The following is a 26,458-nucleotide window of genomic DNA, read 5'->3' on the forward strand; positions in this document are numbered from 1 at the left end:
CAGGAAGACAAACGGGTGGAAGAACTCACGCTGGCCGGGCCGCTGGCTGGCAGACCCAGGGTGATGTTAGGCAGGGAGGGCGATGTGTACAGAGACAGCTGGCTCAGGGGGCCCTCTCGGCCAGCCAGCCTGTGGACCACGGAGCCCTGGACAGAAGAGCACACAGTCAGAGAGACACGGGGGGAAGCCCAGAAAAACAGTCCAGTCTGGTCCTTCCCCTCAGACCCCTGCCGGTCCCCGTGTTCTGGGCCTTCTGCAGCATATGTTGGGTCAGGGTCGGCAGGATGCGATATTTCTCGACGTTCATGTGGAAATGTGTTATGTAGAGCGAGTGGGCCTCCGACGCTGTGAAACAGTCATGTGGGCTTTATTCGTCCCATTTCTATCGGCAGCGTTTGATGACGTGTCAGCCGTAACTACGAGTGCATACATCTACACATGCAAACATAGGCACTTATGCGCCCCCATGCAGTCACACTAGATCACACGTTATGAGCCAACCGCTCACAGGTGGGAGGGAGCGAACACACTGTTTGGGTCTGGGCCATATTAAGCCAACAGCCCTTCGCAATAAGGTCAGGAACAGCTGGCTGCGGAGCACGCTGCGAAGAGAACAGTGTTACGTGAGGCTCCTGGCATCTGCACAGTCACGCTTCCCAAACGGGCTGCCCAGCGCTCACCTCTACTGAACTACTGGACGTGGCGCCGACAACGCCATTCTCGTTGGTGATGTTACTGGAGCTGTTGTTAGGCGAACTGGGACCCGAGCCAGGAGCGCTGTTGCAGGCCGATTCTGCGAAAAGACATGAAACAAGGGGGCTCCCACACTGCACGTTTACAGGCCAAGGTATCAGGTTGGAAACCTATCGATTAACAACCTGCTGAACGACGGCAGAGGTGCAGAGGCAGTGAGCCTGCACATGCATTTCTGGGTGGGAGTTGTAAGCCAGGAGCTTACCAGCCATGTCCAGGGAGCGCTTCTTAGCCGTGGTGATGGGACCCTCCTTCCTGCGTAGCAGCGGGCTACTTCTGCGCTCTGTCACCTTCTGTTTTAGCCTGGACCGGAGCTTCAAGTTAGGCTCAGAGGCTAGAGGGAAGGTTTGAGAAAAAGAGAGGGAAAAGAAGAAAGAGAGAGAGAGAAGGGGGTCCATGAAAACACAGCTAGAGAGCAGAATACACATGACACAATTGACAGCAGTTGTGTTCCAAAGGTAATAATATGCAGTTCTTTGAAAATGTTTTTTTGCTGGTATGGCCAAGGAGTGCATACTTGAGAGGAAAAGTAATCTGGTCCAGTGGCACGGGAGCAGGGTTGACATCATTTCCAGTCAGTTCAAAAGCCAGACAATTCAAATTCCAATTTCATCAGCAGTGAAAAGTTTCGAAGATCATTTTAAAAGGAATTTGACTGTACCTCACGCATTAACAATAATTACAAAGGGTTTGACCCCTTGCCGGCACACAGACAAACAGCATAAAGGAGGTTGACCACAACAAAACAGAACGTGGTGAGAGTGGAGACACGTAACTATTATTCCCCAAGCATGATTTACTCTCTGAGAGATTAATTTCAATCAAACCAAATACTTCCAGAAAACATAGATGAATCCAGGTGTGGAGACAACAAAGCGGAAGAGACCTGCTCGGCCCTGCGTTTGACATGCAGACCACAGGATGTGGCAGAACGGTCTGTGTCAATTTTAAGAATGAAGGGCTGCTGGCTCCACTAGCTGTCAAAGCATCAGAGGTCTTTAGGGGCTGTATGGGGCAGGCAATGACCAAAGCTTCTCTCGGCTCCTCAATAGGCCTGTCTCTCCACTCTGACACACTGACGCAAAAAACTCTTGACCCCTGCAAACTGCCCCCCCACTGCCCAACTTCTGCTGAGCAGTGGAGACCTAAAGGTGATGTCACTCTTCCCAGACACTTACAAAAAGACAGTGTTTGCTATGTACTGAACATTAGTTTTGGTTCAGCAGTTCCCAACCAGAATGAAATAAGCATCTTCATAAATGGTGCTCACCTCACACAGCACCTTGAGGTTAGTAAGTAATTTAGTCATGCTAACAAGCTACTGCCTGAAGGGGTCACTCCCAGAAAGAGGGCAACATGAACGAACAGCTGTACTGGGGAATGAGGTTCCATCTCATGGTCCAGCTAATGAATAGCTGTTGTTGTTAAATGCTCTCAATAAAACCTAGAGAGGTTTAGAAGCATGTGCTTTAGAAGCATTTCTCAGGTTGGCAAACCCTTGCTTTTGTTAATTCAAGAGCACTTGGAGGCGGATATCGGGATATTGGGAATGGAACGTTGGAAGGAGTGGTGGCAAGGCTACTGTTTACCATAAAACCAAAAGGTCAGGAAGAGGAGCATGGCCATTGTCAAGCAGCAATCTGGGGGATCCTTTTGCCCTGCTTTCACCCCTCTTCTCTTTCAAGCCCAAACACTAACAGCTTTATTCCCCAGCCACACCAAACTGTCATGGCCTTCCTCTCACTGTTTCCCCTTCAACAAATCCTGACCAAACGTTGACCAACAGTTGACCTTTGACTTAGCCCTTGACCTCGTCCTGAATGGGTTCTGCTATAGAAGATATGCCACATCCAGTTGATGAAGCCTCCCTGGGACCTCTCTAGGTTTCAAATGTGCAGTCAGTCCTTGGATATATGGTCAAGGAATGTATTTAGTTTTTTCTATTACATTTTTTTGTTTAAACAGTTTTTACCGTCTTAAAGAAAACAATCATTTAAAAAGGCAATACCGAATCAGCGAACACAATGAAAACATGAAGCAGGGATTTGTTGCAAACTCTTAGTGCCCTAAGATCAGCAACAGAAAAGGTCTGGCCTGTTTGGGAAGAGTGAGGGCTTTCAGTGTGTGGGGACGTCCAAGCGCTTTTTGAAAGTCCACTTTCAATTTAAGGAGCTGAACTTGCAGTTGAACTTATGAAACTCAATTATCAAAAAAAGAGCGATACTTGTTGTAAGTGGAGGGCACTTGTCCAAAAGTCTTTGTTAACAGGATCAGGGACGGCCTGGTCATGAATGCCATGCATCAGCAGCTGGCGTGTTGGGGAACAAAGCGGCAGTTCCTCTAAGGAATTACAACGCAATCTGGTGCCCAAAGGAGATGCACTGCATGACAAAGTAGTCCCTCTATAATTAATGTTGTTGCCTAGAATTAATTTATTTTTGCCAAAACTTGTCATTTCCTGTTCGAGTCCTTAGAATACAAACCCTTGTCGTCCACAAATCTTACCAATGTTCATCATTGCCAAAATGCAGATTTCTGCTGTTATTAATAGGTAGTGCCGTTTATTAGGAGGAGAGCATTCATCATCTGCACACAGACTTGAATCATGTGCAATGGAATTGTAATGTCAAACATCTTTTGTAGCCTATGTGGCACAGCTGTGAACTCCAACCAATTAAAACTGTATATTTGACATTTTTTCAACTAGTTTAATCTTTCATACAGGGCAGACAATCAAGTTCCTTACTAGAGGTTACAGGGTAAGTGAAGACACTAGGCAGGAATGGATCAGGCTACAGAAAGCATCAGAAGCGTCAACACTAGTTTGAATCACAGATTTGATGCCAAGACTGCATTTGCTTTCACATCTCTCCTGTCAGGCGTAGTGTCACCCTGGGAAAGCCGCCACTTAAAACGCATGTCTCCCCAGTAAAACACTGCAACGCTGCTATAGAAAGAATACACAGTAAAGATGAACGGACACAGTGAGAAAATAAAAGAGATGTAGAAATTAGCCATTGGGCTTTTGCAGGCCTTGAGCTTCTTTTGGCGGTTTGGTGGACAGCGGCAGAGTGCCTGAAGCAGACACGGCAAGCCTGGGCCAAAGGAGAGGGCTGTTAGCAAGGATTGAAGAGAGGGGTTGGGTGGAGGTTTGCGCCCGTGCCAGGGATTTTTCTGTTCTCTCACGCTCAGAGGAGAGGGCAGAGGTAAAGTGTTGATGCAGGCAGAACCAGAGGCTTATGGCCTGTCTGCCCTGCAGGCTGGAGAAGCCCGTGGGGGTTCACCCCAGGACGCGGTGACTTTGAAGGGGTGTTAGTGAGGCCACGCCAAACCACCCACTGCAGGGGCCCGCCACGCAACATGCTGACTCTGGGACTTTTGTTCTACCCCTCTTTCTGTCTCTCTCTGCCCCTCTCTCCTCCCTGTCCCCCCTCTCGTCTCCCTCTTGTCTCCCTCTCTCTCTCCTCCCTGTCCCCCCTCTCGTCTCTCTCTCGTCTCCCTCTCTCTCTCCTCCCTGTCCCCCCTCTCGTCTCCCTCTCGTCCCCCTCTCTCTCTCCTCCCTGTCCCCCCTCTCTCTGGTGACGACTCTCACCCACAATCTTATTTTTCTACACTGACAAACCTCTTTCCTGCCCTTTCAACAGCTATTTATTCCTTCTTCTCGTTCCCTCTCTTCTTTCTCTCCCTAATTTGATTGGTGACTAATACACTCACTCTCAAACACACTGTAGAATACACTTTCTTAAAAAAAAAAAGGTGTCTCATAGTGTCGCTGCTAGACAAACAGATGTCACAACACTCACCTGGTCAATAGATTGACATTTTCTGTAGAGCCAGGTTTTGATTAAAGGCTTATGAAAGCCATACTTAATATTTCAGATAGATTTCAGAGTTGCAGGCTCTCAAAAAAAACATATTGATCAAATGCTCAGACTAGAATGTTGAGAGCCATGTCCAGGTTACTTAATAAAACGGCTGGAGAGATTAGAGTAAATTAATACAGGTTTTGCTGGAACTCATTATTGACAAGATACTTTATGAGAAATGTGTATCTATGTGAATAACTGGTATTCTTTGAGGCCGGGAACATAACTAATATCGATCACTTTAATCTCTATGCGGTGCTCATACATAGTTTATTCTTATATATAATTCCTTGTTTTTAGGGAGTGTAAATAAAATAAATCACATTGATACAGCAAGTTAACATGGTCTTAATATAGTGCTTTCAGAAAGTATTCAGACCCTTTCACTTTCTCTGTGTTTTTTGTGTGCTATACACTTAATTATGAATCAAATTCATTTTTCATCTATCTACACACAGTACCCAATAATGACAAACACAGCATAATGACAAACACAGCATATTGCTGTGAAAACACAGCAATATGTCCAGCAATATATTGGAAATTAAACTAAATTGAAATATCTTTTGTAAATAAGAAACTATGGCGAATACAAGGTACCACTCATCACCTGGCATTCACCATCCCTAGGTTAAGTATTGGTGGTGGGATCATCATGCTATGGGGATGCTTCTCAGCAGCAGGGACTGGAAAACTGGTCAGGTTGGAGGGAAGGAAGAATAGAGCAAAGAGTGATCCTTGAAGAAAACCTGATCCAGAGCACATAGGATCACAGACTGGGGTGAAGATTTATCTTTCATTAAGACAAAGACCTGACTTACACAGAGATAACACTGAAGTCGCTTTGGGACATTTCCTTGGAATGGCCAAGTCTGTTAATGTCTGTGAAAGGCCTGTAATTGAACACCATTGAACATATTCTACTAAGTATTGAATAAAGAGTGTGGCATTGTTTTTGTCATAATGGGGAACTGCGGGTAGACTGATGGCACAATTATTAAATTTAATAAATTATAAATTAAGTTTATAAGAAAATGAAGGGCTTAAATACTTCATATGGAATTGACCAGTCTTTACACTACCACAGACAACAGTGAGTGAGACAAAAATAGCTATTTCAAGAAACTGAAGAGGTTCCTCTTCACATTGTGAACAGGCTGTGATTGGGTGTAGGTTTTGATGACTGAATGAGCTTCATTATCATGAAGAGTGTCTATTCGATGAAAACTGAGATGTTAATTCGATGCCAATTTCCAGTATTCTGAGTGGGTCTTGTGTGGTTTGTATGGTTTGGTATGTATGCACTCACCACTATAAGTTGCAGATAATAAGCGCGTTTTATAAATGACTCAAATGTAAAATGTAAATGTTTGTTTCTTCCTCATTAGGTTTTATTAGTGTCTGTGATATATAACGCTAGACCTGACGGGTTTGGGATTTATAGCTGGCATCTGTTCACTTAGGGACAAAAATTGAAAAAACAAGAAACTGCAATAGAAAATGTTGTTGCCTCGAGTTTCTAACCCAGGTCGCCCATGTGAAAGGCTGTGTCGTTAACCACTACCCCACAGAGTTGTACACTTGCTGGATGTCAGTATAGCCAATTGTCTCTATCCTGAACAAATCCTCTTTTGCCACTGGCCATTTTAACGGCATATTAGCCAGTAATACACTTTACTGGTATCTACTAACTTACTGGAATAGTAATAAGAATTTAGCAATTGCTAGCAAGTCTGCCAAAGCTATTTCATTTCATGGCATAAGAACATATTTTTTTCTTTCATGGCAAAATAACATACTTTTTTCTTTCATTCGTGAGTGACATTTATACAATAAGTATCAATAAAGAAGACGATAACCAACTTTTTCATCAAGTGAAAAGACGAGAGAATCGTGGAATCTACCATCAATTATTAATAAATGTCGTTGCTCTCAATAGATTCAAACTTAGGTTTTCCACATGAGAGGCACTATCTTTAACCACTACGCCACGGCATTACATGTTTCAGCAGTCGCTAAACTCCATTGAGGATTGTGTCTTATTCTTATTAAGTTTACCTCCACTGCAAATAGTGTCTATGAACTGTATTGCTTTTGCCACTGGCCATTTAAACAGCTTATTAGCCAGTAATAGGCTTACTAGTATCTACAAACTTCCTAGCAATAATCAGAATTGAGCAATTGCTAGCAAGACTGAAGATTAACTATTCCATGCCAGAAACAGTCGCAATATAACTGTATACAGTTTCAGGTTTCGGTTTTAGCCAGAAAAGTTTTCATCAATACGGAATCATTCACAATGCGTACTTCGATTCGCCTGCGAGGAGATACGAACTCGGGACCTATAGTCCTCTTCTCTTACCACTACGCTATTTAACAAGGGGTAGTCAGTCAGTCAGTCACTGACTCAGTCAGTAAGAGACATTCGCTCTTCTTAGCCGGCTCCGGTTATGCGGTCTGGCAAAAAAAGAATGAAAGCCATCCAAATGCAACTTGATTTGATTACTGCAAATCTACAGTGGATTCAGCAGTGGATATCTATAATTGGTTCACCAGAAACTAGCATACCAATATGCTGACATGGCAATAATTTGTTCATAATTTCCTTTCTTTCTATATTTAGTCAAATACCTACAATAATACATTTCACAGTAAAACAAGCCACTTGTCTCAGCAATGAATTTCAATCATTTCCTACACATTGAGAGGAGACTTTAAAAAATATTGTGGGCAGGATGCTGTGAGGCAGAGGAGATATGAGGCAGAGGAGGAGACACAAACGGTGTGACATTTTCCCTCTGACATTAAAGACAGACGAATCCTCCTCGGGAATACGATAACACAGCATTAACATGTGCATTGTCTGTTGCAGTAGTTACACCGGCCGTGATGGGTGTCGCCCGGAAGAGGGGAAGGAAGGGGGAAATGACACGTGTCTTCACTCGTGAGTGCTTTAATAACAGTGAGAAGCAGATAAGAATCCCTGCCGAGCCTAGTGAGGACAAAGAGTTCTCAGTGTTTGGCTAGAAAGAGCTGACAAAGAAACATGATGATGGGGGGGTGTTGAACAGAGTTAATTGTGGACATTGCGTGGGATGGGTATTTAAAAGGTAAAAACATTTTAAAATGTATATTTAACATGTAAAAATATTTTAAATATTTAGCATGTGGTTGCTTTATATACAATTATCAAATAATTACGTTTACCCCCCACCCCGACCTGCTCTTTAGGTGTCCCGCAAGGCTAAATCCCAGGCCCTCTCCCGTTTCTGTGACAACATTCCTGCTAGTCGCCAGGATAATGCATTCCTGTCCTCATCCCCACAGGCGGCAGGGCTGTCGGCGCTCCAGAGTACATTGAGGTTGATGTCAAGCTGGGCAGGCAGGGAAAGACGCAGCCAAACGCTAAGTGAATAATCACTGCCTAGCCCCAACTTCACAGGAAGCCTACCCCGTTCTGAGTTTTACACAACATTAGTAAAGTTTCTCAAAGGCTTTGAAATGGGCACTCTCCAACCACCCCTGCTCTGCTATCTGACTCAGTGTGATTCATAGCCTGTTTGTTTTAGTTGGTTTGTTTTCTTGTGTTTCACATGTCGACAGTGTTTTCATACGGGTAATGATTTGTATTACTCTGCCACTCACATGAACCACATTTCTCTTGATTGAAAAGACAGGCTATAAAAGTAATCACTGTTATTGACAAAAATTGTCCTAACAACCCAAACCCGTATAAATTCAGAAAGCAAAGAAGAAAGGAAAACAGCAGAAATGCTATTCTGAAATGTTTCATTTCAAGACGGTGCTCATATTAGTAATCAAGAATAATAAAAAACCCACTGGCATCTGAAATGTGGCCAAAAACTCCAATGCTCCATACACGACATTGCTTGTGAAACAGAACCAAAAACTGCTGGGAACTTAGGAGAAACTGGCGTGCAGAGTGTCACTGGTTGTGTCACTCGTGACAACTGGCGCATAGGCAACACGGTTGGTTACGTCCATACATCATGTGACCCTGTACTACTTACACCTCTTCACCCAATCACATACTGTACATTTAATCACAGACATTTAGAAATGTGTTAAAATGTCGAAAGAAGAGGGTGGAAAGAGAAATGCTTTTAAAAGACTTTCAAAGAACCCGAGGAAAGCAAAAATACTAAAAAGGTATAGTTCACTGGAAAGCAAAAGAATGGTCAGACGTTGAAGGCGTGGGGGATGCCTACCGGTCTTTCGGAGAGGGAAGTCATCTTTTGGGTCGTACATTCCCAGGATGGTGTGGTTGTAAGTGGACATTCCTGTCTGGGGAGGGGAGCTCTGATCCAGGGAGCTGTGCTGGGTCTTCCTACACAGGGGGGACAAATACACGTTTATAATATTTTATGTGGGTCCTTCAAAGGGGAGTTAACAGGAACTAGCTGAACTTATTTCACATCAATTAGTTTGTATCTTTCCAAAGGAAAGACTAACACACAGACTAACACACTAGCACGCATACACGTGGACGCGTTAGCCTAACATCACAGAACACACAGTCGTCGTCGTCGTCGTCGTCCCCCGCCAGCACGCACAATCTGCTTTTAGGCAGACCTTCTTATTTATGGCCTGACACTCTGTATGCCATCTCAGATTACCCACAATGCATATTCCAAGGCTGTAGGGGTGCGGCGTCCTGTGTTGGTAAACAAACCCGTCTTGACAGGGCAACGAGCCGTCACAGATTTGATAGGGCCATAAAAGTAACTACTACTGCAGGGACCTGCTGGTGATGTTGCCCAGATGTCTGTTTGTTTGATGGTACATTTGGATGCCCATTAGCAAGGCGAAAGCTACAGTAGGCTTCCCGGGATCTGACACTGACCAAAGACACATTACTAGCAAACAAAACTTTAAAATTGCCATATTTAAAACAGGAATTACAGCATACAAAAAGTGTGTCTGTATACAAAAAGTGTGTTTGATAGATTGTGTTTGTAAGAGTATGTCTGTGCGTGTGTTTCACAGTCCCTGATCTGCTATGAGATGTTTTTCTTTCATATAACCCTATTTCCAAAAAGGTTGGGACGCTGTGTAAAACACAAAGATAAAACAGAATGCAATGATGTGCTGGTCTTTTAAAACCTGTATTCAATAGTAAATAGTACAAAGACAACATGTCAAATGTTGAAAAATACATGCCCACTTGTAATTTGATGACAGCAACACGTTTCAAAAAAGATGGGAGAGTGGCAACAAAAGACTGAACCTGGGGGAACATCTCACGACTAATTAGGTTAATTGGCAACAGGTCAGTACCATGATTGGGCATAAAAAAAAGAATTTCAGAAGATGGGGAGGGGTTCACTGCTCTGTGAAAGACTGCATAGGTCTTTAGTGCAACAATAGCCTGAAAACCAATATTAGATGTCCGTGATCTCCAGGCCCTCAGACGGCACTGCAGTAAAAACAGACAATTCTGTAGTGGACATCACTGCATGAGCTCAGGAACACTTCAGAAAACCATTGTCTGTGAACACAGTATGCCGCTGCATCCACAAATGCAAGTTAAAACTCTACAACGAAGAAACCATATATAAATAAGATCCAGAAACGCCGCCGATTTCTTCTGAGGCCAAGCTCATTTAAGATAGACCCAGGCGAAGTGCAAAACTGTCCTGCAGTCTGACGAATCAAAATATGAACCTCCTGAGACCCTGTGTCCACATATGAGGACACTATGTTTTAGGCTTCCTGCACCATGTACTTCATTCTGCGTAACTTAAACCTATTGTCCTTCTTAGATGACAGTTGTCTGCGCCATGCTTACATATTATACTTATATTATCCCAAATAGCTAAGAGAAATAAAAAATGCATACATTATCAAAGCACAAGAGGTTAAATTATTTTTGGGAACCATGGACGCCGATTCCTCTGGGCTAAAGAAGAGAGGGACCATCCAGCTTGGGTACTGTCTAAAGAAACCCGGCTGGCGTGTCTCATGGGTAAGTATGGCTGTCTGACTTCTATGTAATATGAATGTAGAGACAGTTAGGACTTAAGTCACATTTTTCTCTCTCATAAAACTAAGAAGTTCCCCTTTCAGTTTAGCCAAGAGAGACTGGCATGCCAGTCTATTAATATTAGCCCTTCTGTTGTCAATGTTAGTTCTGTGTGTGATGTTAAGGGCATGGCGTGCTGCTCTGATTGGATCCAGCTTCAGCACTGTGCCAGTCCGTCTGACTGAATAGCAATCAGTGGACCCATTTGGTCTGTCTTTCAATTTATCTATGGAGCCAATTTATCTGTCCGTTTGTCAAAGATTTCAGTTGATGTGTCTCTCAGTCCACATGTCAATTAAAAGTGCCAATTAACATGTTGGACTGTTTGTCTTAAGGGTTTGCTTTGATCTATCTGTGTGTAAATGAAAGGTGCCAGTTGATCTGTCTGTCTGTGTATTAAAGGTGTCTGTACGTCGGTCTGACTGACTGCCTAGTCTGTTTGCCGAGTAAATCCTGCAAATAGTGAGCCTGGTCACCCAACAACCTACTGCCTTGATAACCACCCCCTATTCTTTTCTCCAGACCATCTCTGGAGAACTTCTCTTCTTCCAAACTTTCCTCAAGTCTTCCCGGACCACTGGCGGCATCCTTCCTTATATTAAGATGCATTCCAATTGTGAAACCAGCTTCCTCTCAAGCTAGACAGCACAGTCCCAACCCATTTTAACTCAACTTCTGAAACAATACCCCTTTGAAGAGTATTTAAAATAGCTTAATCATGTGATGGTTGAACTGTTTTTCAATCAAAGGTGCCAGCTGAACTGTTTATTTGTCAATCAATTGTGCCAATTGCTGTGTCTGTTTTTCTGTCCTTCTTTCTTTCTGTCTGGCTGCCTGCCGGTCTGTCTCTTTGTCTCTCAAATTCTCTGTGGTTTTGTCTTATTCTCTGTCGGTCTGTCTGTCTGTCTGTCTGTCTCTACTACGGTGGATATCCATCTATCCCCAGCAATCATTGACCACTGTGTGTTCCGGTCCATTTTTCTTAACGGCCCTTACATTTTCCAGAGTTACAGTAAAACATGGGAGAAGGCTTCATGTTTCTCAGTTAATAGCTATAAGGGAACAGCATTGATGTTTTCCCTTGCTGGGTCCGACTGAGGTCAGCTGGCGTCTTCCCAGGCTACTGAATTGAATCTGGCTGGCTTTCCCCTTCATCTCAAAGACAGAACGCATTCACTGCATGGCTGACATGTCTTTGGCTCATGCAACAACAAAAAAAAAACTCTAGTTGTCAGAATTTATACATGTTTTGATGAATAAAATATATTGTGTTTTGATGTTGTTGTGGAGTGTTCTTATGTGGCTGTTGTCAATTATCTTTTTGCCTTTGGGAGTGGATGTAACAAACAACAGTAAACAAAAGTAAAACTATAAAACTATCAAGCTAAATTTAATAATAATATATAATCGACAACAGGGCTTTCTGCACGACAGGGCTTTCTACAGTTGTTGGTACTATGGAGAGCACAGTACAATGCTGGCCAGTGATTGGACTAGCCACTACCTCAGTTACACTTCACACGTTTGACAAGGAATACACAGAGGGAACAAACATATGAAGGACATCACTACTCCTGGCAGAACTCAGGCCATAGATAACACAGAACATTTTCTCATAAACTCTGCATCCACCAACAATAGCCTACCAAACACACGCACACGCGAGCACACAGATCACAGTATAATAAATGCTGTGAACCCACCCAAACTTTCATGCAATCACAATAATGAGAGAGCATATAAAAAATATGGGAAAGGACGAAAAGAGGGAGAGAGGGAGGGAGAGAAAGAGTGTTGTGTTGCTGTGTTTTAATAATCAATGGGAGGTTTCTCTGAAAGCTCTTTCTGTGCGCCCTTTCATTCGGCATTATTGGAGGGCAACTGCCAATGTGTACTGGGAGATTGGCTACATCTCTTCATGAGGAGAGCAATAGAGAGCAGATGGAGAGGAAGAGGGAGGAGAAGAATGGAGGTATGGAGGAAAAAAGAGCTATAGGACCAGGGTAGAGAGAGACAGGGGGAAAACAGTGAGATAGAGGGGAGGGGAATGAGGGAGACAGACTGATAAAGAGAGGGAAAGAGAGAGCAAGGGAGATGGGGGAAAGGTTGTCCTTTCCTGTCATTTGCCATTCAAACAGCTCAAATGCTTTCTTGTTGCTGCCTTATCTTTTTTCCTGAGAGAGAGTAAGTGTGCCTTAAACCTCTTCAAATATTTACAGAGCAGTGCGCTGGCATCCTTTCTTTGCCGCTCTCTCTTCAAAGGCACAGACATCTCAAAGACGATGAACTGTCAATCATAAACTACAAACAGGGACGAGGTTCTGCACAATGCCCCTGCACTCAAACAAGTGGATGGCTTGGTGGGGGGGGGGGGGGCACACTGAACGGAGTTATGAAGTGACATTTTAAAAATCTAATGTTAGGAGTGTAACGAAATCGGATAATGCCTCTGACTAACGTAAGAAAAATCATTAACATATTTGAAGTGAAAACGTGGTCCAGCATTGTTAATTTTGTCTGGAACCTTCAGCCGTGTTAATGTACAACTTAGAGAATGGCGTCAAGTGCATGCAACATAGTGGCTGTTCTCCTGAATATCAGATGGATCTATAATAATACTGTTTATAGATGAAGCATCAAGGGGGGTTTGGCTGTGGAGCTTCCATGAAACACAGCTGTCCCCTATGGTTAAGGTGTAAGGGCTTTGACGTGGTGTCAGACCGATACTCACCCATACCAGTAGCGTGGGTCTGTGCTCATGCAGTGGTTGAGGCTGCGTTGGGCCAGGGCCTTCTTCTTGTTCAGGACAAACTCCTGCAGCCGCATCTTGACCTCCGTACTGGCCACCGCACCTGGGAGAGAGGAGGGAGAAGCCGAGGCGTTAGGGGCTACAAAAGGTAGACTAGCAACTAAACCTTTGAAACACCTTAGGGAGGTGGGGGGGGGGTAGCATTATGTTTGCCTCTTCGGATGCTTTTTCTCTTTGACTTCAGATTTAACCAGAGGATTGAGTGAGGGTGTCACCAGAACTGATAATTCGACCCTAATTCATTACCAACGGCCCTGATCGCGACTCACACATTCAGGAGTATCAGTCGTACAGGAGAACTGATCGTGTATTTCACCAAACTATATAACATTTTGGGAAAGACAGAAAAAGTCACCATCAGCCGGCTGAGGGCACCACCTCAACTAGTGTATCCCAGAGACCCGGGCTACTTGATAAATAACTGCAGGAATGAAATATGAAGAAAGGCTTTAAAGTAGTTAATTTACATTTTGCTCCTTTCAGCCTTGAGTGCAGTTGAGTTGCCTTCCACATTCAGCGTTGTTCATGACTTTACCTGAGCATTCCACACTCATGGCTAACTACTGCATGCAAGCATATGCTTTGAGGCAAACCGTCTGTGTTAGTGGCAAGGAGGGGGCTTAATAGTGTATTGAACTCAACTAACCACAATGAAACTGTTCTATTTTGGTGTTGAGAATCGTGTAATTTCATTGGTTACCAGATCGATGTTCAAAATTCTGGTATCGTGACATAAAACTTGCGCAAAGATAATCTACACCCAAACCCATATTTCATTAAAGAATTACTCTTCTTTGTAATTTCTTTGTAGCCGGAAGGAGTACCAAAACATAAGAGACGTCTGAGGAATCACTGAGTTATAAAAGGTTTCCCAGAAGGAAAAAAACACTCTTTTATGCGAATCCCATAGAGACGTTGGCAGCTAAATAGGCTTTTTTTGTTGTGTGTTTGTGTTTTTCCCCCTTTTTTACAAGGCATTACAAGGTGAGTATTCTCACCGTTTCTCTTCAATTACCACCTCCCCATCACACTGTCAACACTTCCCAGAGGGGAGTCTCCACATACCGCCAAAGAAATACAGAGAGACGAAGAGAGAGAGGAAGAACTTGAGAGAAATTAAAAGACAGGTGAGATAATGAGATAAAAAGATTGACAATGGAAATAGCAAGTGACTGAATTGTCGTATGTGTTTTAAAAGTTCTGCGACTCAACAACATGTGTGTGTTGAAGACAAACACAGCGAGTGGGAGGAAAAGACAGCTTCAACAACAAGTGACTAACGTCAAGCCGCAAATGGCGCAGGCGGGGTTGCGCATAGAAGAACACTGATTGCTAATATAGACGCATTTTAAATCACATTGCGGGCCCTTAAGTGCTGACATCCCAATTTGTACACCCTTCCATTGAAGCAAATTGGCTTTTATGAGACGGCCTTGGAGGCAATTTACTGTAGCACTTAAAAAAGCATCCGCTGTTTGCTCCAGCCTAAACCAGCATTGTATAGATACATGCAAACCGTTTAAGATGTGGCATTTCACACACGCCATGTTAGCACAAACTACATGCAATTTGCAATGTTATTATGTAGAAAGTATTGATGGGAAAATTGCTGTGAGTTTGGCCCAGAAAAGCTCTTTTGGCTCAAAACAGTGAAACTGAATTGTGGACAGGGGCAGACTGGGACCGAAATTCATCCCTGGCACTTTAGTCACACTAGCCCAGATCACCGGGCCTGCTCAGCTGTAATGAACCACGTTAAAATTGATTTGAGCAAACGCAACCCAGCCAATCAGATAACTGCCATTTCCACTGGTTAGCCAAACGCATAATACAGATTATTATAACAGACTTAAAAATATATATTTAAAAAACTCCCATGGGCCACCATCTTGTCAAAAACAATGAATTCAAACATATTTCTTTACCAGCCAATCCAAATAAAAATTGGTCCAGCCGCCTGGCATTTGCCAAATCGCCAATCTGCCCATGACAGTGCGGTCAGGTTACCCTGACTGCTTTTGCTTGAAAATTGTCATACTTACATTGAATTCCAACCTGACCATGGTGGTAACCAGATAATATCTGCACTTACATTAAGGTCTGAATCAGTCATGGGGAAGCTGCATCGAGGGTGCTCTGTGACACAATGCTTTTTATCTAACTAAACGTCACTCCTGTTTACCCAAATACTACTATCACTGCTGTTTTCCCAAAAACTAGAGTCACTGTTGATTACCCAACTACAAAAGTCACTGCTGTTTACTCAAATAATACTACTATCACTGTTGTTTACCCAACTACAGTGGAGAGAATCTTTATCATAGGTACACTTCAACTGTGAGAGACGGAATCTATAAAAAACAATCCAGAAAATCACATTGTATGATTTTTAAATAATTCATTTGCATTTTATTGCATGACAAGTATTTGATCACCTACCAACCAGTAAGAATTCCGACTCTCACAGACCTGTTAGTTTTTCTTTAAGAAGCCCTCCTGTTCTCCACACATTACCTGTATTAACTGCACCTGTTTGAACTCGTTACCTGTATAAAAGACACCTGTCCACACACTCAATCAAACAGACTCCAACCTCTCCACAATGGCCAAGACCAGAGAGTTGTGTAAGGACATCAGGGATAAAATTGTAGACCTGCACAAGGCTGGGATGGGCTACAGGACAATAGGCAAGTAGCTTGGTGAGAAGGCAACAACTGTTGGCGCAATTATTAGAAAATGGAAGAAGTTCAAGATGACGGTCAATCTCTCTCAGTCTGGGGCTCCATGCAAGATCTCACCTCGTGGGGCATCAATGATCATGAGGAAGGTGAGGGATCAGCCCAGAACTACACGGCAGGACCTGGTCAATGACCTGAAAAGAGCTTGGTCCATTAGTAACACACTTTGCCGTCATGGATTAAAATCCTGCAGTGCACGCTAGGTCCCCCTGCTCAAGCCAGCGCATGTCCAGGCCCGTCTGAAGTTTGCCAATGACTATCTGGATGATCCAGAGGAGGAACGGGAGAAGGTAATGTGGTCTGATGAGACAAAAATAGAGCTTTTTGGTCTAAACTCCACTCGCCATGTTTAGAGGAAGAAGAAGGATGAGTACAACCCCAAGAACACCATCCCAACCATAAAGCATGGAGGTGGAAACATCATTCTTTGGGGATGCTTTACTGCAAAGGGGACAGGAGGACTGCACCGTATTGAGGGGAGGATGGATGGGGCCATGTATCGCGAGATCTTGGCCAACAACCTCCATCCCTCAGTAAGAGCATTGAAGATGGGTCGTGACTGGGTCTTCCAGCTTGTCGACGACCCGAAACACACAGCCAGGGCAACTAAGGAGTGGCTCAGTAAGAAGCATCTCAAGGTCCTGGAGTGGCCTAGCCAGTCTCCAGACCTGAACCCAAAAGAAAATCTTTGGAGGGGAACTGAAAGTCCGTATTTAACAGCGACAGCCCCGAAACCTGAAGGATCTGGAGAAGGTCTGTATGGAGGAGTGGGCAAAAATGCATGCTGTCTACCGAATTACTAAAGTCACTGCTGTTTACTGAACTACTAGAGTCACTGTTGTGTTACCCAACTACTAGCGGTACTGTTGTTTACCCAAATACTAGAGTCACTGTTGTTTACCGAACTAATATAGTAATTGTATTTTATCACTACTATAGTTACTACTGTTCACAAAATACAAGAGTAGGGTAGACTTTTTTACTCATGCTATATTAGGGTTTTGTTCTATGAACATTATGAATATGTAGCATAAGGCACAACATCATTGTGCTTCAACAATTTTGTGATAATGTTAAAGGAGCACTGTGTAGAATCCTGCCTTCATTCACGAGACGTAATTTAAACAATAACACAACATCCTCTCCGCCTTTAGTGAACGAAAACAGAATAGCCAGTCCTGGTCGGTTTGGGTGGGGGGATTGTACTGCAAACGTCTAAAAATTTTGAGGAGACTAAACATCAAAGCAAACTGATAGACCGACCAGCGCAAAAGCAACAAATATTTGAAACATTGACTTGACACGTTAACTGTAGATATCTTCTGGCTGTTTATGCTTATATTTATGCTAGTACAAAAAACATGTATATGGCCCCTTTAATGATAATGTTCAGCAAATCACAACATATGAAAAATATACGGGGAATAGCCACATCATGATAATTAATAACTAGGCTAAATGGCTGCCATTCACAACTGCAGACCAGTTTGTACAAATTATCAACGAAAGAACAATTCCGATTGGTCAGAAGAACAAATAATAGATAAAAAGATTATAAAAGGCAGTCAATTTTATAAAGGGGAATGGATCCCAATGTGTGCTGGTACTTGACGATGTTTTGGGAGCCCTAACACTGTATAATGTAATTTCTGATCACTCACTCTCCTGGCCACGCTCCTTGTTTTTGAGCAGCAGAAGTTTCTGCTCCCTCTGCTGTTTCTCCATCTCCTGCTCATGACGGTGTCTCTCCATCTTCCTCTGGTGCTCCAACAGCTCCTGCTGATGCTTCAAGGCCAGGAGGTCCTGCTGGTGCTGAAACAACATTAACACAACATTACTACAACTTTCCCACAATGCTACGACAACTTTGCCATAAAGTCAATACTACTCTATTACATAACATTAGCACAAATGCATTGCATGGTTACAACTACTACTTTAACCACAACGCTACTAAAACTTTAACACAAGCAACTAAAACACAACACCATTGCTACTGCAATTTTACTACATGAATGTTGCACTTCTATGACACTACGCTACTACAACTTTACACCACAAAGCTACTCCAACAGGTTTAACAACTGGTGGAACACAGAGAACAAAAAGAGGGAGGGGACTGATAAAAGGAGAGAGATTCAGAGACATGGAACCACGGTGAGCGATAGACCCTGTCAATCATAGATAACATCTAAAAGCCTGATGACAACAAACACACTTTAACACACTAAATTAATCAAACCACCTAAGACCACTGATCTGATTTCAACAGCAATTATTCCCCTGCAAATTTAAATAAGCAAATTGTCAACAGGAAGTCAGTGACGTGAGACGACAGGCCTGCATGAGTGAGTGATAAAAGCCTAACTATGGACAATAATGACGTCAATGGCTCCAGTACAGGTGGGTGTTGACTGGAACAAGGCAGAATAGAAAACAGTCAGCATGCTGCCAAGGCTTAATGCACAGCTAGCGTTGTGTCAGTCACAGTGGCTCCACTGCGCTCTGACTGGAGCTTTCAGACCGAGCTATTTTTAGCCTGGACAACTCGCATCAATTGGCTGAAGCTTCAGCGGTGGCAACACCAGGGAGGCACGTCTGCAGACAGAGATGTTTCACTCGCTGTCACGCACACACCTGCACACAGACACACACTTACACAATGACTGAGTTCCAATGGAGATCAGAAAAGGAGACTGACGCCACCGGCAGATCCAGTTACGTCATACGAACGCACACACATGCATGCAGGTACACACACACACACACGTACACACACACACACACACACACACACACACACACACACACACACACACACACATACACACACAAAGAAACACGTACAGGCACTTACAGACATGTCCTTTCCTCTCCATCCTCAGCACATTGATATTCTGCTGAGCCAAGTGCCTGTTGCAATCAAAGGCTTGGTGCAGACATCCACAACAGCCCTCCAGCATAAGGGATAGAGGGATGGGGCAGATGGAGGAATGGGGCAGATGGAGGAATGGGGCAGATGGAGGAATGGGGCAGATGGAGGAATGGGGCAGATGGAGGAATGGGGCAGATGGAGGAATGGGGCAGACGGAGGGATTGAGAGGGCAGAGATGGAGTGGGGAACAACGAGGTTGGAAGGGCGTTGTTTTACAGTGGGACAAGGCGTCAAATAAGCGTCAAAGTGATGAGAGATCAGTGACAGGGTGAGGGGACCAGGTGAGGGGACCAGGTGAGGGGACCAGGTGAGGGGACCAGGCGAGGGGAACAGGCGAGCCAGGACACACACCTTAACGTGCTCCTGGAGCTGGGCCTCATGCTGACGGGAGAGCTGCTCGTGCTGCCGCTGGAACTCGGCGATGAGCACCTGTCTCTGGACCTGCTGCTTGTGCTTCAGCGCCAGGAGCTCCTGCTGCAGCTGCTGCTCCCGCTGACCTGGGACCTGTCCTCGCTGACCTGGGTCGTCCGGTCGCAGAGCCAGGCCAAACGGCTGGTCCAGGCGCAGTTCCATGGGGAGGCCTGACGGGGGCACCTGCATGGGCAGTGCCGCGCTCACGTCAACTGGGACAGAGACAGACAGCGAGAGACAGCGAGAGACAGAGAGAGAGAGAGACAGAGAGAGATTGTCATTTTCCATGGTCGTGTTCCTTCATGATGTAAGATACAAATTAAAAGATACAGTAGACTTTCCCAGGGTTGTCTCAATCACTCAAACATACAGTACATTCAGTCACACACACACACATACATACACACACACACAAACACAAATGGACAGGTCCCAGAGAAGCCCATTCATTATCATCGAATGACCCACAGAATAGAGGAGCCACCCAACCTCATCGAATAGCTCTCTGCTTTGGTGAAAGGCTAATGAGTCTTCATTATAGCTCGACACGCCACGACCGCTAGGCTAACTGGACACACGTACGTATTCAATGCAGCACGCTAGGAGCAGGGGCCAAACTACATGTGCAAAAATAAATCATGGGCCCCCCTCTCCCCTAATATTCCAGCCATACCTAGCCAACTACATCCCTGGAACTGAAACTCAAGCCTTTTTGCTGAAATCGGATGAAATTAAGATGTATTTCCACAATGGCTGGCGAGGAGGTTTATTAAAAAAACTGCCGAAAATCTGAAACTGTTTACAAACTGAATCATTATTGTAAGTCTTATGACTGACAGTAACAACAGGATAGTCTACTTATGTATTTATGGCATGTATGGATTCAATTGTTTTACTTTTATCAGAATGTAGGCTCGTTACAAGCTCATATGACAGGTCCAACAAATTCAGTGACATGGCACGGGAACCAAAAAAACAGAATAACTTATTCACTCATTTGATCATGGACTTCAATTCTTCCACGCATCTTAGCTGCCACCTGCTCCCTTTTTTGCTTTATATTTTTAGCACCACTTTAGTGTTAATAAAAAAATTCAATTATTATTGATGTCTTCTTACTTCCTTCTTTTGTTCTTGCTTGAAGTTGATGTACATGCCCAGAGCTAGCCAGTAGGAACTTTAAACCATTGGAGGTCATTCGAATAATATCCCAGAAATCTTTGCAGTACAATACAGATTACAGTGACACTTTGAATCAAACATATTTATTCCTATCAATGAATGTAAATACTTTCAGTAACCGCAATACACTTGCATAAATGACGGCAACCCAGGATGCTCACAAAGAGTGCTCTGTGTGTGGCGGGAGACAGGGACAACATGTGTGTCTGTGTGTGTCTTGCATGCATTTGAATGTGTGTGTGTAGTAGTTCCCACTGTGTCGTCTTGCAGCAGTATGTCAGAAGGTCAAAGGAAGAGGGCAGCACTGCAATGACCCTGGCCAGAACAGAAAGTATGGATGGGGACTAGGGACAAACAAGAGAGGACTCCTCCTTCCAAAGGTTACAGGGTTCACCGTCATAAAGGACAGCCAGGGAATAGTCTGTCGATCATCCACTCGGTAACAGCAAGGGGGGGGGGGTTACCAACCTTTTGTGGATAAATGCACTGCAAGTATCTGACTTTACCCAGGTACACAATGGGGGAATTCAGGTTGTATTGACAGAGGGAAGGGAAGGTGTACATTCTCTTCTGGATAGGAAACAGATCTGGAGCAAACAACTTGGATATGAGGAAAGTCTGAATACTGTAGGTTGATCAGAGGTTGTTAAACTGGGGACTCAATGCTCAGATAGGATCAAGAGTTATGCTTTCCCTCATCTTGCACAATGCTCCCTTTAATACAACTTTGTAATAAAACATAGAAAGCATGTGGGGAAAAAAAGGTATGACAGATGTTTTGACGAAGCTGTTTTACCCTTAAATTTGAAAGGTACTATTCTAAGTTGCTTTGATAAATAATTAAAATGAAAGAAAACTATGAATAATTTTATGTTAAAGTATCCCTAGTATGCTATGTGTTGGAATTCACCCAGGATTACAGTAAGCAGGAAGGCAAGACATTGCTGAGAATTGTATAACAGGCATCTTTAAAAATAGTCATAGTAAAGCCTGAAGTACACAGACAGTGTCCATATAATTCAATACACTGAGTCTGACTGAAAAACAGACACTTGTTTTAGGTTACTGTGCTGAGCACCACAGTCTCCTCCATCTTTCAATGTTTTTATCACATTTTTCAGCTCTGACCCAACTAATAAGTAAGGAAATTCATTGCCAACTGTTTCTATTATCGATGTTAATGAATATTACTGATTATTAGTTGCAGCGTCTGGTTTCTTTATAGTTGTCAATGTCCCAAGAGATATGATCTGATCGGTCATTAAAATGCTATCTTGCTTGTAACTGAGAATGAAAGGGAGTTCCATGTGATTATGCATACTGGTACAGTACATCTGTTCACCATTCTACTGACTTTGTTTTAGACCTGAGGTCAGTCAAGAGACACCAGGTGAAGTGACCCCTGGTGAAGTGACCCCTGGCGAAGTGACCCCTGGTGAAGTGACCCCTGGTGAAGAGACACCAGGTGAAGTGACCCCTGGTGAAGTGACCCCTGGTGAAGAGACACCAGGTGAAGTGACCCCTGGTGAAGTGACCCTGGGTGGTACGTCGTGTGGGGCATGTTTAAGTATCTGAGCTGTATGTTCATTTAATATGTAAAAATGTTTTTGTCTTCGTTTCAAGTAATATTTCAATAATGGACAGCTTCAAGTCAAACATGCAGTAGCTAACATCCTTGATGGGGAACAGAGTGTCAAAGAGTGAGGCGTACAACATTATGCAAACTAAGTGTAGGAAGAAAAACATTTTTAGTCTGTTTTCGTGACACAAAAAGTCTTGTTTTCGTGACACTGCCAGCCTAAATGTTTCTGCCTGTCTTGGCCAGGACTCTTGGTTACATAAAGGATCAATAGAATTACAAAACCGAGAGAAATGGGTCAGAGAGAATGGCTGACTTCTACAGAAAAAAAAACAGATTGGAGCTTGATGTCCAGACGCGTGTTTCTAGTTGATCCAGATCCCATCTAATCTTCTGAGTTGGTTGGGAGGTCCAGACACATGTATTCATGCACACTCTTTATCCTTCACACACACAAACGCACATCCTCCTTTCCTCTCTTACATATCTAACCTCTCCCTCTCTCTCTCTCTCTCACACACACACACACACACACACACACACACACACACACACACACACACACACACACACACAGACTTCCTCTTCCCCTCTCTCACACACACACACACACACAAACACACACACATTCACTTTTCAAAATGCAGTTTGGGACCACACTCTAGGGTGGACTGATGCAACATTCAACAGAGCAAAAAACAATCCCAGTGCAACATCAATTTGGCGGAAGGGATTTGCTGACACACACACTGTGTGTGCGCGAGGGTGAAAACAGTGTGTATGACTGCACGTATGACAGGGTGTGTGTGTGTGCACTGCAGAGGTGTTGCTGAAAGCAGGAGCCACGCTTCCATAGCTGATGGAGACTGATTCCCTGGGAGTGCTGGGTAAGCCAGTTGCATTGTGGGAATAGGCGCTTGGCTATACATCACTCCTAAATCAGCCTTCAGCAAGGGTTGTCCACACACAAACACCCACCCACACACACACACACACACACACACACACAAACACACCAAAGATGGCTAACTGCATGCAAATTTAATATTAAACACAACATGTCAACTCTATTTAACACAATACAATCTTTATTAGAACCGAGTGACTCAATAATTTCGGCTGAAGGACATTCATTTGTTCCATTCATCAAAAACAGAGCTTGCAACAAACTTTATTCCATGTATCATCACTCCTCGTCTCCTCCTCCAAACCCAGTGGAGGAGAATGTTGGAGGGAAGGGGCATCTGACCTGCTCATCCAGTGAGTTTTGAAAAGGAGTTGAGGAGACGGGATGAAAAGAATCAAGGAAACGCGATGGAGAGTCTTCCCCTGACGTGTTTGCCCACACAGAGCACAGGCTGGTTGCATGTCTGCAGGCTTAGTTTGCCTGGTGTTTAAAACCCGGATGGAAAAACAGCAAGCCCAGACATGCACACAACATAAATATTATGGATAAAAGCTGGACAATGCGAATCACAGACTTAAGCACGCATGCAAAAGCACAAACGTCTGGATGGTTGCTTTCTGCTCTTCGAGTACAACAACAACGAGAGAGAAAAAACCCCACTGAGGTATAGAATATCAGTCTCTGTTTCTCTAATCGATTACTACGAGGAGTGCCACTTGGCTCCCTCCCAAGCCTGATGCCAGTTAATAACAAACCCCCAGTGCAACAAAAAACAGAGGTGGCCTGGCCTTCTGACAGACCAATCGCGGGGTGGCACAGTTGTAGGGTTTTGCTGAGACGGCCAATGGCCTCTCTGGTACCGGGTGGATTTCAGCATGGGCTGCAACACTACACCTCCCTTAGGGCAGCATGGGGAGGAGGGTGAGGTTAAAGAGACAGCCAGTAGTAGCAGAGGGGACGGTGTGCTCCGGTGCCATGTGCAGCCCTGATGGTTGGAAAGCCATGTGCCCTACTGACCGACTCGCTTATATCCACCTCTGACTGGTCAAGTCTGTCCTGGAGACTTCAACGGCCAGTGGCCCGACAGTTTCTTGAGCAAATCTTTTATTTATTTTCTACTAGGTAACTGAACTCATCCAGCAACCATCACAGTAATGGTCACCGTTAATCTGGTCAAACGTCCGCCAGTTTAGAACACAGCCCATTCAGTTTCACCGGCGTCCGGTTGCTGGCAGTAAACCTTTGCCCATGTGGCGCGTGCGAGTGAGCGCACACAAACGCATTCTCACATGTCAGTTTTTACCACACACAAACAAGCAACAAACACGAGGTCAAACAAACAGAAGCTTTGTTTGGATGAAAGCAGGTCAAACGTGGCCCATGGAGATAATCATTCCACACATTGAGCTCATTCAGACACTTCCCAGTCCCATTGTTTGCGCACAGCACCCTTGAATATCTCCAATTAACGACGCTTTCCCAGTTTAAAGTGGTATGGAATGCACAGTTGGTAGAGAGCCCCAATGCTAGCACCACCATCCCACAAACTATACTTTCCTTTCTTGTGGACTCGTGACCATTGATGTTAGGGCCGATGGCGTGGCAGTGACGGAGGAGTCCCTAGTTCGCTCTACACCACAGACAGGGGTTTGTTCTCCGGGTCCCAACAAAGGATTTGGTGGTAACCCTCCGATGCCACGGATGCCCAGGGGTCGCATGAAAATGGGGAGCTATTGACCCTGGATGCCCTCCAGAGTATTGGAGTAATTAAGAGTGATCGCTCTACCAGTGTCAAAGACAGCTCTGAGCTTGAGGGATTGATCAACTCGCATTCAATGGCCAAAGTGTTTAAACTAGTTCCCTATTTAGTTCTATAATTCCTCTTAAAAGAGATATGTTGGGATTACTGCAGTGACTGGACATTAACAGGAATGGTTAGAATATGAGAATTCCTTTAGGCACCCAGTCATATTGATAATGCAAGTTAGTGTTTGTTCAACATATGAGTTCAAATTCATACGGGACAGAAAAACAGAAAAGGTCCCAAGTTCGTCTGACTCTGTAAGAAGATTAAGTGTGACATCGCCAAAGTCTAGAACTATTCCTTCAATGTGGATCAAATATTATCCACTCCAGAAATGTGCTTAACAACTAAACAACATTAAAATGATAAATTTACCCCCACCCCATAAAATGTAATGTGCCTTGCAAGGTTGTTGCTGTCAATGTCATCAAACTGGCAAATTCATGCTGCAGCATCCGTGTGTTAGGTTCAATTCCATCTAATCATCGGCAGATGGAATAATAAATGACAAAGTAAATGAAGTAAATGTTAATATGAGAAGGACAGGCCCCAGCAACAAACATGTAGGCTTGTAATTTAGCAAATAACGAGTTGGAATGGTAGAAAACGCACAGTTAGCAACAAGTTTTATATTCCCAAGTACCCAGCAGAAGCATTAGTTAGTTAGAATATCATTTATCTTGGTTTGATGCAGTTACTAATATTTAATCAGAAGAGCTGAAAAAAACCAAGCAATAGGTTCATACCAGATATGCTCTCACTTCAGTATCCCACAACATTCACAAACCTCATTGCGGCATATTACATCATAACAGTTGTATTATTTAAATTATGCAAAGAAAATGTAAATACATTTTCTGTTACCTATTTTTTTTATGTTAAGGATTTGATGGACATTTACTAGATTTCTTAGATATTATTACGCTTTTCTAAGTTCTTTACTTTCTTTTTTAAGTTATTTTCTTTTCTTAATTTCTTTACTAGCCTTAAGAGGTAGATATTGTAGAGTGGGATTCTCTACATGAACTGAAAGTTTCTCTTTCCTTACATGTAGAAGTATAGCTATTTATGTGGGTGTGGGGGTCCGTGTGTATGCATAACATTTCTATTACTTTCATATTTCTTTTTTTTACCCTTGAAAACAGAGGTGTTGACAGTCAGGTAGGACAATAATGATAATACATGCCATTCATATTTCATTCAAAGAGACCACGTACGACGGTCCCAGGAATGGAACCCACAACCATGGCGTTGAAGCTCTATGCTCAACCAGCTGACCTTCTGGGGACCACACACTAGTCAGGTTGGATGTGGGAACAGACCCTCAGTCATTGGCGGAGAGCAGTATATGTGAACACAGGTTCAGCACAACAGTGTCTCTTTCTTCAGAGGCCCATTGCAAGAGTCACTCCCAGGCTGTCAGTTTCTTCA

At 43.7% G+C, this 26,458-nt stretch overlaps 1 protein-coding gene across 8 annotated transcripts in view; it reads right to left on the minus strand.

Moving 5' to 3' along the window:
• The window catches only part of hdac4 (histone deacetylase 4), a 159,076-nt gene that overhangs the window by 51,625 nt on the left and 80,993 nt on the right, over positions 1-26,458 (minus strand). For all 8 annotated transcript variants that reach the window (XM_013137903.3, XM_020054945.2, XM_010879854.3 and 5 more), the window contains 7 exons: positions 19,496-19,767; positions 17,871-18,021; positions 13,394-13,514; positions 8,849-8,967; positions 959-1,087; positions 681-793; positions 30-146 (listed from right to left, as the gene is read on the minus strand). In XM_013137903.3, the coding sequence (XP_012993357.1) occupies positions 30-146; positions 681-793; positions 959-1,087; positions 8,849-8,967; positions 13,394-13,514; positions 17,871-18,021; positions 19,496-19,767 (1,022 nt within the window). The remainder of the gene's footprint in view (positions 1-29; positions 147-680; positions 794-958; positions 1,088-8,848; positions 8,968-13,393; positions 13,515-17,870; positions 18,022-19,495; positions 19,768-26,458) is intronic.

Source organism: Esox lucius, chromosome 16 (genome assembly GCF_011004845.1).
Source record: "Esox lucius isolate fEsoLuc1 chromosome 16, fEsoLuc1.pri, whole genome shotgun sequence".
Lineage (NCBI taxonomy): Eukaryota > Metazoa > Chordata > Actinopteri > Esociformes > Esocidae > Esox > Esox lucius.